This window comes from Nuphar pumila, chromosome 11, assembly GCF_984573655.1.
Source record: "Nuphar pumila chromosome 11, dmNupPumi1.hap1.1, whole genome shotgun sequence".
Taxonomy (NCBI): Eukaryota; Viridiplantae; Streptophyta; class Magnoliopsida; order Nymphaeales; family Nymphaeaceae; genus Nuphar; species Nuphar pumila.
This window is the reverse complement of record NC_143259.1, coordinates 107,456,413-107,469,747: the sequence shown is the minus strand read 5'-3', so window position 1 is coordinate 107,469,747 and position 13,335 is coordinate 107,456,413. Positions and strand designations below refer to the sequence as shown.

The following is a 13,335-nucleotide window of genomic DNA, read 5'->3' as shown; positions in this document are numbered from 1 at the left end:
CAAAAAGCCTTGAACCGATTTACTCCATTACCCCAAGAAAAAGATAACCATGAACAACGATGAAACTGAATCCTCAATTCATTGTTCTCTTAAACCAATAGTGGCGCTCTGCCTCCACGAAGTAGTAAAAGAGACCCCCTGCCCACCAAAGGCGACGACAGCGGCTCCACCCCCTTGTCGGTCGACCACAAAAGAAAGACAGGGGGTAACCCCCTGCCGAAGAGAGGCAACGAGAGGGGGCTCTGACCCCCTGTCGGTCGACCCCTCAAAAGAAAGGCAGGGCCTAACCCCCTGCCTGATAACAAGGTGAGCGAAGCCCCCTGTCGGTCGACCCCTCAAAAGAAAGGCAGGGGGTAAACCCCTGCCTGACGACAAGGTGAGCGACAGGGGGCGGAGCCCCCTACCGAAAAAGAAAGAGACAGGGGGCTTCGCCCCCCTGTCGGTCGACCAAGAGAGAAAAGCAGAGGGGGGGGGGGGGGAACCCCCTGCCCACCAAAGGCGACGACAGGGGCTCTGCCCCTGTCGGTCGACCAAGAGAGAAAAGCAGATTGGGGGGGGGGGGGACCCCCTGCCCACCAAAGGCGACGACAGGGTGAAAAGAAGTGTATTCTTCTGTTACGGATCACGGGTCTAGAGATCCAGATCCGTGATCATTAACGTGTCATTAATGGCACTGTGTAATTTACCTTCTTGTAATAAGGGTACTTTTGTACCCTAGTCTTATATTTTGTATGTTATTATAAATGAGATCATATAGCAGCCGACCCTAAGCATTGGGGTTATCGGTTTTTTCATTTTCTGCTCTCTCTCTCTCTCTCTCTCTCTTTCCCTGTCTCTCAGCTCTCACGAGTGGATTAAAATCTAACATGGTATCAGAGCTACGTTACAGCTGAAGCTGGAATCGATCCAAAAAGGTACGTCTGAAAGATCCCTTTCTCCTCGATATTTTTTTTCTCTCCTAAGTCAAGAAAAATACTTTTGTTTTCCCCAATCTCGTCTGCACCTCTTTTCTGGTTTACCCAAGTTCGATCAGATCTGACATTATTCAGATCTGACGATATTCAGAAAAATACCTTTGTTTTTCCCAATCTCGTCTGCACTTGTTTTCCATCTCCTGATATTGATCAGATCTGACGTTAATCAGATTTGATCATTTCTTCTCCTTCTTGTCTGAGTTACCCAGTTGAATATCTCTTCACTCTGTCTTTCATGTATTTTGTTAGTTGTCTTTGATCACAGCGTGACCTAATCACGCAATCGGGTTTTATTTTGATTCAGCTACACTGCCTTTCGTTTCACAGTGTGAATTCATATTCACGTTGTTTTTTTTTGTAGTGTGACTTTCATATCCAATATTCAATCACTTATGAAAATCAGAAATCTGACAGATATTTAATTTCTGCTTCAAATTCAGCCACTGTCGTCGGCCATTGATCTGAATCAGTTTCTGCAAAAAAAAAAGTTACAGAAACTGTAGACAGACTGTGCTAAACACATTCTTAATACTGTAAACCATGGATTCACTTCCTAGTCAGTCGGTTCTTTCTTCAAGTTTCCTCAGTCAACTCGTGTCTGAAAAATTAAACAATGGTAACTTCTTGACTTGGAAGAGACAAATCATACCTTTTATTAGGAGTCAGGATCTTTCTGGACATCTGGATGGATCTATTCCAGTTCCTCCTGAATTCATATCACAAGAAGAAAGGGACAATAAAGAGGAACCTAGTACAGTATATGTTAGAAATCCTGAATTTGTGGCTTGGATGAAAAGAGACCAAGCGCTTGTTGCTTATATCACATCTATACTGTCACAAGAGGTACTTGTAGCAATTCCAGATGACTGTACTGCCATGCAACTTTGGAACAAACTTGTTCAGACATACTCACAGGTTTCTCAGGCCAGGATTATGTTTCTTAAAAGAGAATTTCAAATGTTAAGAAAGGATTCCATGACCATCATGGAATACTTGAACAAAATGAAGGTTATCACAGATCAACTTACAGTTGTTGGAAGTACAGTAACTGATAAAGATTTGGTACAACAAACTCTCAGTGGATTGGGACACGACTATCATATGATTGTTACTTCATTATTATGTTTACCTGAGCTCCCCAACTTTGAAGATCTGCATGCAAAATTGTTACAATATGAGATGAACCTAAAGGGGTTTTCTGAAGAATCATCTATGCATACTGGGGCACAAGAAGTTCTTGCTACAGGGGTTACTTATGCACGAGGACGAGGAAGCTATGATATCAAGGGAAAATGAGGACAATGGAGAAATGGTCAAGGAGGTCGTGGATTATTACCTACACCCAACACATATACCAACTCACAAAGACAGAGGTCAATCCCTACATGCTTTCTATGTAATAAAAGGGGACATATCAAAGCTAACTGTTGGTTCAATCCTTTGAATAAAGGAAAATCAACCCAAACTGAAGCAAAAAGAAGCACAGACAGTACAAGGACCAATGGAGAAGTAAAGGAGTTATTGTTGTCAGCTTTAGCAGAATTGAATCTGAAACAAAATGAGCAAGGTACTTGGTACGTGGACTCTGGCGCGACGACTCACGTTACTGGTGATGCAGGTAAGCTCCTAAAACATGTTCCTTACATTGGTAAAAGAGTATAGTTACTGGAAATGGATCACACCACTCTGTCTCTCACATTGGAAACTCCATTATACCCCTGTCCGAATCTTCTATCAATCTTTCAAAAGTTCTTTATGTTCCTGAAATCAAGAAAAACATTGTTTTAGTTTCTAAACTTGTTGATGATATCAAAGCCTCAGTTGAATTTACTCCCTCTTCTGTTCTTGTCAAGGATCTCTGCACGAAGGAGACGTTCGCTAGAGGAAAACGACAAGGCAATATATATGTCTTTCAAGAAAATCCTTCAGCACATATTCGCTCTGCAGATCCAAACTTGAAGCTCTAATCATCGTTGCCTTCTGAAAATTCTACTTGTGTCTTCAGTGTCTCTGAAATCAATAAGCCAAATTTTTGGCATGGTCGTCTAGGTCATTGCAGTAGTAGTTTCATTGAAAAACTTGTTTTAAATAACCTCATTCCCAAGTCAAGTTTAAGAATAAATGTCGATGACAACAAATGTCCTAGTTGTCTCTTATGTAAGAGTCATGTCTTACCGTTTCATTCTATCAATAAAAGAGCTTCAAGACCTTTTGAGACTATTTGTTTTGATGTTTGGGGGCCTGCTCCAGTTGCTTTCATATCTGGAACTAGATATTACCTTTTGTTTGTTGACAGTTATTCTCGTTATTCTTGGATATTTTTCATGAAACACAAATCTGAGACCTTCAAGTTGTTCTGAAACTTCCATTCCTTTGTCAAAAACCAATTTTCTGAAAACATCCTTAGTTTCCAATGTGACGGAGGAGGTGAATTTTCTTCCATTGACTTTACTAACTTTCTATAAAGTAACGGGATAAGGAAAAAGGTGTCTTGCCCACGCACACCTCAACAGAATGGGATTGCTGAAAGAAAGCATCGCCATATTGTTGAGAGTGCGATGAGCATGATGCATGACAGCAGTCTCCCGATCACTTTATGGACAGAGGCTTTTCATTCTGCAGTTCATGTGATAAATCGTTTGCCCATGACTATTTTGGAAAACAAGTCTCCTTGTGTCTTTTTGGTGTACATCCCAACTATCATGATTTGCATGTGTTTGGTTGTTTATGTTATGTTCATGTTGATAGTTCAATGAGACATAAGTTTCAGGACAAGGCCCTGAAGTGCGGGTTTGTGAGTTATGCCGATGACTATAAAGGGTACAGGTGCTATGATCCGGTGAGCAAGCACATCAAAATATCAAGAAATGTCATCTTCGATGAATTGAATTTTGATTGTCGATATACTAGTTCTTCATAATCAAAACCTGAAGTTGAGGCTTATCATCCTTGGTTGAATTATGAACTTCTCTCCGGAACTAGTGAGGTTTGCTCGAACTGTACTCAAAAGAATAAGGAATCTATGTCTGCTGATGAAGTGGTTGCTCATGAAAATACAAACCCAACTTCGAATCCACAAAGGTATAAAGGTCTTGTCTACGTTCAACGAGAAAGAGAGCCGCCCACCATAGTTAATTCAGACATGGACACATCCTCTACATCCAACATCGCTGATAATAGAAGATCCACACGTACTCGTCATCCAATTGAAAGATGGGTCAGTTATGAAAATTTCTCATTAGATTTTCAACTCTTTCTAACAGCCTTGAATAAAGAAGATGAACCCACAACGTTCTCTCAAGCATCAAATTCCAGAAGATGGATTGAAGCAATGAATAAGGAGATGAAAGCTCTACATGAATGTGGTACGTGGGATGTCGTATCAAGACCACCTGACAGAAATGTTGTTGGTTCGAAATGGGTGTACAAAATAAAGTATAAACCAGATGGGTCTATAGAGCGTTACAAGGCGAGACTTGTAGCCAAAGGTTTTACACAGGAGCAAGGACAAGACTATGATGAAACTTTTAGTCCAGTGGTGAAGATGGGAACAATCAGGATTATACTTTCTTTAGCTATTGAACATCAATGAACTATTAGCCAACTTGATGTGAAGAATGCATTTCTTCATGGAAATTTGAGAGAAGAAGTATACATGGAACAACCCACTGGCTACGCAGAAGGTGATCCTACAAAATATGTATGCAGACTAAAAAGGGTGATATATGGATTGAAGCAGGCATCTCGATCTTGGTTCGACAGTTTCTCTGTTGAAATTCAAAAATATGGTTTTAAGAAATCTCTTCTTGACCACTCCTTATTTATCTTTAAGAACCAAGACACAATTACTCTGTTATTGATATATGTAGATGATATCATCATCACTGGTAATTCCAATGAGCACATTAAAGAAGTGAAACATCTCTTGAATCAAAGGTTCAAAATGAAGGACCTTGGCAAGCTACGATACTTTCTTGGAGTTGAAGTCGACAGTACTTCTGAAGAGATGACTCTCACCCAACATAAGTATACCATTGATGTTCTAAATAAAGCGGGTATGAAAGACTGCAAACCCTTGGGCACTCCTAGTGTCCTTCATCAAAGGCTTAGGTCTCAAGATGGGGATCCATTTGATAATCCCACACAGTATCGTAGCATAGTAGGTATGTTACAATATCTCACCTTTACTCGTCCAGATATAGTCTACTCGGTGAATCAAGTTTCTCAGTTTATGCATGCACCATGTGAAGGGCATATGAAAGCAGTTAAACGGATACTTCGATACCTAAAGGGAACTGTTGGGGATGGCCTCATATATCAAAGAAAGACAAATGGGCAAAATGCACATGAGATCACTGTTTATTCTGATGCAGACTGGGCAGGAGATCCAGATGAACGTAGATTGGTATCCGACTATTGTGTGTTTGTTGGGATGAATTTAGTTTCTTGGAGTAGTAAGAAACAAAAAGCTGTTGCCAGATCCAGTACAGAGGCTGAATATAGGTCAATGGCAGTCGCCACTGCTGAAGCTACTTGGATTAGACATTTACTGACAGAAGTAGGGGAATCGATCTCTCGATCACTTCTTTTGTGTGACAACCAGAGTGCCATTAGTATGTCTTTTAATCCAATCCATCACAGTCGTGCCAAACATATTGAAATAGATCAGCATTTTGTAAGACAAAAGGTAGAAGAGAAAGAGATTGAGCCTGAATTTGTACGAACCACAGATCAGGTGGCGGATATATTTACAAAAGGATTGATGAAAGACAGATTTTGGATGTTAAAAGGCAAGTTGTTCATGGTCCAAGATCATGCACAACTTGAGGGAGGGTGAAAAGAAGTGTATTCTCCTGTTACGGGTCACGGGTCTGGAGATCCAGACCCGTGATCATTAATGTGTCATTAATGGCACTGTGTAATTTACCTTCTTGTAATAAGGGTACTTTTGTACCCTAGTCTTATATTTTGTATGTTATTATAAATGAGATCATACAGCAGCCGACCCTAAGCATTGGCGTTATCGGTTTTTTCATTTTCTGCTCTCTCTCTCTCTCTCTCCCTCTCTCTCTCTCAGCTCTCACGAGTGGATTAAAATCTAACACAGGGGGCACCGCCCCCTGTCGGTCGACCCCAAAAGAATGGAGAGGCGACGACAGGGGGCTCTGCCCCCTGTCGGTCGACCCATCACGGAGAAGAAGAAGCAAAGAAGTTTACCTGTCACCGAAAAACGCAGAGGTCGCCGGAATGGACGGCGGTGGCGGTGAGTCGCTGGCTCCCTCGTAACAAAGAAAAGAAGACGGTGGTGGCCGGCGGGTCGCCGATGCCTTCTCAGCAGAGGAAAGAAGAAGGTGGAAGAGGGAATGACCGACGACGGGTGGTGGCCGGCGGCGAGTGGTGGCCGGCGACAACAGTGGCGGGGGACGAAAGGGGACGGAGTGGAGAGAGAAGGGGTGAGGGTTTTCCCTCACCCCGAAGTGCCTGTGTCTTTTTTAAAGACACAGGTTCTCGATCTTTCAAGAATACGGGCCCGGATCTAGGTCAAACTCGGGTCCGGGCTGCCCGATTTTTTAATGCGCGCCTCGCCTCAAGGCGTACGCCTCAAGGCGCATGAGGCGTATGCTTTTACGATTTTGCGCTTTTTAAGTGCGCCTCAAGGCGAAAAGGCCCTCGCCTCGAGGCGAGACGCGCTTTTTGCGCCTTGAGGCGCGTTTTTAACAACACTGCATGTATGCATGTGTTTTTGACACACACACACATATAAAATCTGTTTTTTTAATTATATATATACATATATATATATTTATATATATATATATATATATAGAGAGAGAGAGAGAGAGTAACTAGAAATGTGGCCATTTCCAGCACTTTTTTTGCAAATCCAATCATATGGATGTGCTTGTCATGGTGAAATTGCTAAGAATCGACCATTGGATCATGTATTTTCTAAGTCACACGGACTCGACTAAAAGGTCGACGCACCCGCGTCGACACGCCCCAACACGAGTGCGGCTTTGGACATGGGGCGGACATGGTCAACTAAGTGTCAGACTCGATCAACGCACTGGGGTTGAGTCCGTTCACATTTTGGTCTTGGTCAACTTTGTTCGAGTCTATTTTTGTCCATTTATTAAAATTAATTTGGACTCGGGTCGGGTCCGAATCTGGACCCGACCCGGATCCAAGATGATATCATGGTCGGATCATATTATTGTTATATATATATATATATTTTTAAATATATATAGCCGTGTCCCTGTGTCCAAAATTTTTGAAATTGCTCTCCACCCGTGTCGCACCCACGTGACAGTGTATTTTCAATGAAAAAAATGTGATTTTTGAATGCTTGAATATTTATGAAGATTATGAGCCATTTATTGTAAAACCTTAAAAAGTCATGTTTATTCATCAAACTTGGATGATTCAAGATGTGATTCTTATAAATCCAGGCATGTAGATCACATCCATACGGTTAGATTCAAGAGAAAAGAACAAAAAATCCATGAAAATAGCGGTTCACACATTAGTTCTCATATTTCCAGTTCTCATATTCTAGTGATTATATATATATATATAATGCAAATAATAACTAAAATAAAAGTGAGTATTCAGAATTCTTAAATTTTATGACTGTTTAGTGTAAGAATTAAATTTTTAACAAAATCTAAAAGGGATGACTACCAATTTAGAGAAAGCACATAGAAGTGATTGTGAAGTGTGAGAGAAAACACATAAAAAACATGAAAAGTAGAGTGAGAAAACATATAAGAAGAATAGATGAAGCGTGTAGAAAGCATAGGAGAAGCGTGGGAGAGTCTAGATTCTCATCAAGTTTCATAAGCGAAGAGTATCGTGCTTCCGAAGCGAGTTTCCGAGAAGCGGGCTTCTTACCCATTTAAGCAACTTCCGGTAACTTTGGTTCATTTTGTCCCCTTTTTCATTACGTTACCGTTAATACCCTCAAAATATCAAAGTTTTAGGTGTTTTATTCTCAATTTGAATCATTAGATGTGTTTATTAATACTTATTTATTGAGAAACAAACTTTGTTTCAAATTGGTTTGAATTGTGAACATTTTATCATGAAGTTTTAGTACGATATCAACCTATAATTTTTTTACCTCTTTAAAATACACATCTGAGCATAAGGATGCTTAATCAATTACATGTTCTCTATTCAACAACAATCATAAACACATCTAACGGTTCAAATGGAGCATAAAACACCTAAAAACTATAATTTTTGGAGGGTCCTAACAATGACCTAACGAAATAAGGGTAGGATAATCCTCATTCTCTCTCTCTCTCTCTATATATATATATATATATATATATATATAGAGAGAGAGAGAGAGAGAGAGAGTAATCAGATGGTGTGCCTCAAGTTTTGGTGTATATATATAGAGAGAGAGACACTAATCAGATGATGTGCCCCAAGTTTTGGTATATGTTCAATATTATGCAATTTCATAATTTTTGCGGCATGTTACACTGAATTACACACCATCCATAGTTACAATCATATATTTGTTACTAAATTTAACTATTTATTGTAATATATTTTTTTAAAGTTTTATATTTTTTGTCCCACCTAGGCAGACTAGTCCCGTGCCTAGGCCCCGTCTAGTCCTTTTAGGGGCCTTCCGCCTAGGATCCAACTAGTGCTTTTGACAACTAAGGTGAATAATTGTAATGAAGTATGCGGAAATGTAAAACAAGAATGCTTAATGCATTCACAAGGTCCAGTAGTGGACAAGCACAAAGCCACAAGAAAGAAATAGAAAAGAAGTCCACTAAGGGACAATACAAGAGGCCTTTAAAAGGCTACACATAAAAAGGTAAATGAGCTTTATTAAATGAGAGCTCTTAAAGCTTAAGAATACAAGGGGAGAACACCCCTATTTATACACAAAGAAGTGAAAAAGGAGTGAAAAGGGGGGCCATTGGGGGCTCCCACATGTGTAGTCATTGGGAGCCCCCAATGGTCATATTTATGACCATTGGGGGTCCCAACGACTATGGTGTGTGGGACCCCCAATGCATATTTAATGCAAAATAAAAATAAAATAAAAAAGGATAAAAACTAAACTACCTATTAGTTGTTTCTAGAAACAACTATGTGAAATGACCAAAATACCCCTATCAGGTATAATATATATATATATATATATATATATATATATATATATATATATATATATATATATATATATATGTTTTAACAATAATGTGTTCAAACATTTTTTGTTTAACTTGTTTTGCATTTGTGTGATAAGAAAACAAAAGAACATAACCATGTTTTCACTGTATAAAATGGTTGTCGATTAATTCTTTTTATGGATCAGTAGGCATTCGGTGCTCTTGAATTAGATGCTAAATTGATACCTTATAATCGTGGCGATTGAGGCTCTCTGAATAAGGTGAATTGCATCTCCTTTTTGGAATGAACAAGATTCAACCTTTTAAAAGAACACTGAAATGAATAGTTTTCCATGCTTATGGTTGCTAAGTGAAGGAGTGTGTCAGGATTATGGAGATCTTGGATCATCCGCCTATTTAGATTCTTGGAAGCATCATGGACTCTATAGATTGGGAAGAACAGGAAGTGCATAAGGTGAGGTATGTTTTGTTTTCATGGAGAGAACTCAGATGGTGGTTACTTTTGACAAGGTTGCTGACAGATATCGAGCTTTTTTACTTGGTTTATTATCCAACTATTGCCAAACATGCTACATCAAAAATCTGGTGATGAGGTTGCCTAGATAACTAGATTACAGGGCTGAAGGTTATTAATTAAGAGGGCCTTGCTACTGGGCTTTACTTGAACCTTTGGTGGATGACAGACCCTAGGCTTGATGTTGTAATCGTAAAGCAAAATATATTCTTTTGGCTTGTCGATAGACACAAGCTACTATCATTGGACAACTTACAGTTGATGGAGTTAGCCATTGGCAAATGTCTTTCTAGTACTACGCTTTAATAGCTTTGAAATGCTCACCATACACATTTTCTGCTGACTTTGTAATGACTTTTCAACCTATGTGTATTATAATGGATTCAAGCTACTTTTTTATGGCATTTGGTTGGAGGTATTGAGAAATGCTAAGGGATTGGTTCCTCGGAAATCCTCCTAGGGACTTGGATTAGGCACATAAAGAAACGGCTTGAAGGTTTGGAGATGTTGGGTTATGTGGTTATGTAAAGCCTGATGGTAGTAATTACAGTAAGGAAAGAGCGACCTACACTTTCCTGATAATGCTAGCCTTCTAGATATTTATCAACTTTGGGCTCAACGAGACTGAAGAATGTCATGTGTGATTCAGCATCTTAGATCTCCCTTCTCATTCTCTCTTCTTCTCCTCTCCTCCTTTCACCTCCATCTTGTTCCTCTACCGCCATTTCTGAAGCAAAGTAGAGCTCAGCCACATGAAGGCCCAACCTTGTGAGGTGTTGAAGCCCACCCAATATTAAACTAGGCCAGCTGTCTTCCATTTTTTGTCACGGGCTACCTCTTCACACCCAAGTGCATCTTCGGCAAGCTTCTCTGCCTTCCGGCAACTCTCCGGAGACCCCAGCAGCATCTGAGGAGTATCAGGCTTCTTTAACAAGCTTTCTTGAAGCCTTGGAGCAAAGATCGCCCCAACCGAGCTCTTCACTTGGATCGGCTAGCCGACCTTGACCAGTTTCGCCTTCCACACCAATTCTGGTACCGGAGACCTAATTCCGATGCGTGGAGTGATCCTCAGGTTGACCCAGATCCTCACTCACGCTCGTAAGGCTGGTGCTTCCTGTGGAAGACACCCAAGGCCAAGGACCCAAACCGGGTGCTCCCTTTGTGCTACCACACCTAGGTAGAGCTCCAGCCATAAAGGAAATACTAGAATCATATAGTAGGATGATTGTTAAACTTTTTGGACTTGCCTCTTGTATTCCAAGAGGCATTCTCAAACATTTTTGGAGTTACCATCAGCAAATATTAATTCTTTGGTGCTCATGCAAATCCCATTTGGCCCCTGAACTTTACAGCATACGAGAATGGCTTGGTTTTGAAGTTCAAGACAGCAGTGCAGGTACTGTGATGTATTTCTGCCAGTTCATGTGTGCAGTAGAAGAGTTATTGTGTTGTTCATTGAAAATCAAAGAATATCTCGAGGGAAAAAAAAACAAGACATCTTGGTCTGAAACGAATGGAGTGGTCATGATCTACGTTCATTACATACAACCATTATGCAACCCTTCTGAATGACGTTACATACACCAGAATGAGTAGGAAAGAATGTGACGACAGAGATTATGTTCCTGCTCAATGAATGGTATGAAAAATTTGACATGAAAGTGTATAGTGCTTCAGGAATGGAGCATGGTTTAGAGATAACGTCTCCTTGTTTCCTTTACAGTGCACAAGCACCTATGGTTCAAAATTTGGAGACTTACAAGTCATTTGTTGTGAGGCATCTGAATCTATTATTCAGCCATCGGGGGGAGGATATGAAGAGGAAAATATTGTCCACTTAATATTAGATATATCACTTGTTGTATGTCTAATACTGGTCAAATAGCAGACACATAATCGGTCTTCTAGGTTGGGTATTGTTTCCAAGCTTCAGGTATATTGATTACTAATTGGTTTTCGATGAAGGATACAGCATTTACTTTCAACATTGGCCTTTTTGTTTGAGTTGCTGTGTAAGATGTCCGTTGCAAAACCCTGTAACCAATAACAATATGGTTCTACCTCTATGGAATATCATACATTTCTCAAACTTCTTTTAATTTAGGAAATCTTAGTTATAAAGGGCTAATTTGGTTGGCCACAGCTGTCTCTTTTTCATATTTGAGCATAGCTACAAGTAATGGCGATGTTTAACTGTTGCCCACTTCGTTGGTTGGAGTTGAATGCTATCCATTCATAATGAATGCGCTGATCATGAAACATTGTCAGATCTGTACAAAGTTGAACGACTGAAATGAATAGCAGTGGAATTATCTTCTAAATGTGTGTCTATTATGTTCAGATCCCTTAAGGTAGCATTCACTATAAACTTATTTCATTTTCATTCCATCTACAGGAAACTTGTTCAGATGTCATCTTGCTTGAGTTATTAAAATGTTGCCTTGCCATCCTTGTACTTCGATCTATTCTCGTGAAATATGTCACCTTTTATGTTTATTTGCTTTTATTTCATTTTTTTCTTCTCAACAGAATTCCTGTTTCATTTCTCTATTGGTCATTTGTTGAGTTTAGAATCTACTGTATGCTATTTGCAATGAACAGTGGGTCCTACCATGAACATCCATCTGGTATTGACCTCATGACTGTTCCTAGTTGGTAGATATTTTGTGTTCTGGGATATGTTCTCACAAATAAAGGCTTGGTTATGTTTATTTTCTCAACATTCTGTTCTTTTGAAACAGGTAAACCATTACTTTGAATATGAGGAGCCTAATGGAACTGTCAATGAGATATGGCGTCAGGTTTCTTTGAAGCTTCCCATGATAAAACTCATGATCAATCGTGATAAACGCCTTGTCAGGAGCAGCTTAGCCGATGCATCCTGTTCTTGTCTTTGTTCGAATCATAGTGCTGGTTCAATGACCACCCGTTCATAAACTCTGGCAGGAGTCCAAGCCATGCAATTTTAACAGGCAATGCTTGGACCACCACATCCTACTTCAAGAATTTTGTAGCTTATTATCCCTGCTTTTTCACTTTCTTAGATCAAAGGCTGCATCTAGCCCTTTTCAACAGGTCAGATCAGTCACTAGAGTTGCATGAGAAGGGTATATTTGACACTGAAGATGGCCGCAGAATTTTGTGCATCGTCCTCAAAAAAGTAGTGAGGATGTGAAGTGCTGCTACCATTCATACCCGTTTCATGTTTCATGATGTAGTTCTTACGAACAATGTCAAGTGGCCTGTTCAAAAATGAGATAAATGTAATCCTTTACTGTAAATTAATAATTCTATTTTCTTGAGAAGGCAAACATTCTTTTTATAAATTTTCACAACATATACAAATAGTAATTACAATGCGGCGATCGAAACATCTGAAATCGAGCGACGAGCTGTCATAAGAAGACTCTCTTAGAACCGCTAAACGTGAGCATGGTGAGCCGACACGCTCGGAAGCATGACGCTGTCCCAAATTTTACCTTCATCAGCATCTTTCATTTCCTCCACTCTCGGGGCAAGAGCTTCATGCTGGGGAGCTGCCTTCTCAAAAACAATCTCATTCCTGCGCAACCATATCCTGACTTCCATGAAATCAAAACCCAGTTCCTCCACTAGAATTCTCTTATATTCGGTCCTCTTTGTTGCTGATGAGAGAGGAACACATCTTGCGAACTGCAAAAGTTAT

General features: G+C 40.0%; 1 protein-coding gene across 1 annotated transcript in view; it reads left to right on the top strand.

Moving 5' to 3' along the window:
* The window catches only part of LOC149822734 (putative arabinosyltransferase ARAD1), a 32,953-nt gene extending 19,992 nt beyond the window's left edge, over positions 1-12,961 (top strand). The window contains exon 3 of the mRNA XM_089980358.1: positions 12,392-12,961. Coding sequence (XP_089836484.1) covers positions 12,392-12,586 — 195 coding nt within the window. The 3' untranslated portion in view covers positions 12,587-12,961. The remainder of the gene's footprint in view (positions 1-12,391) is intronic.
* The last annotated feature ends 374 nt before the right edge of the window (positions 12,962-13,335 follow it).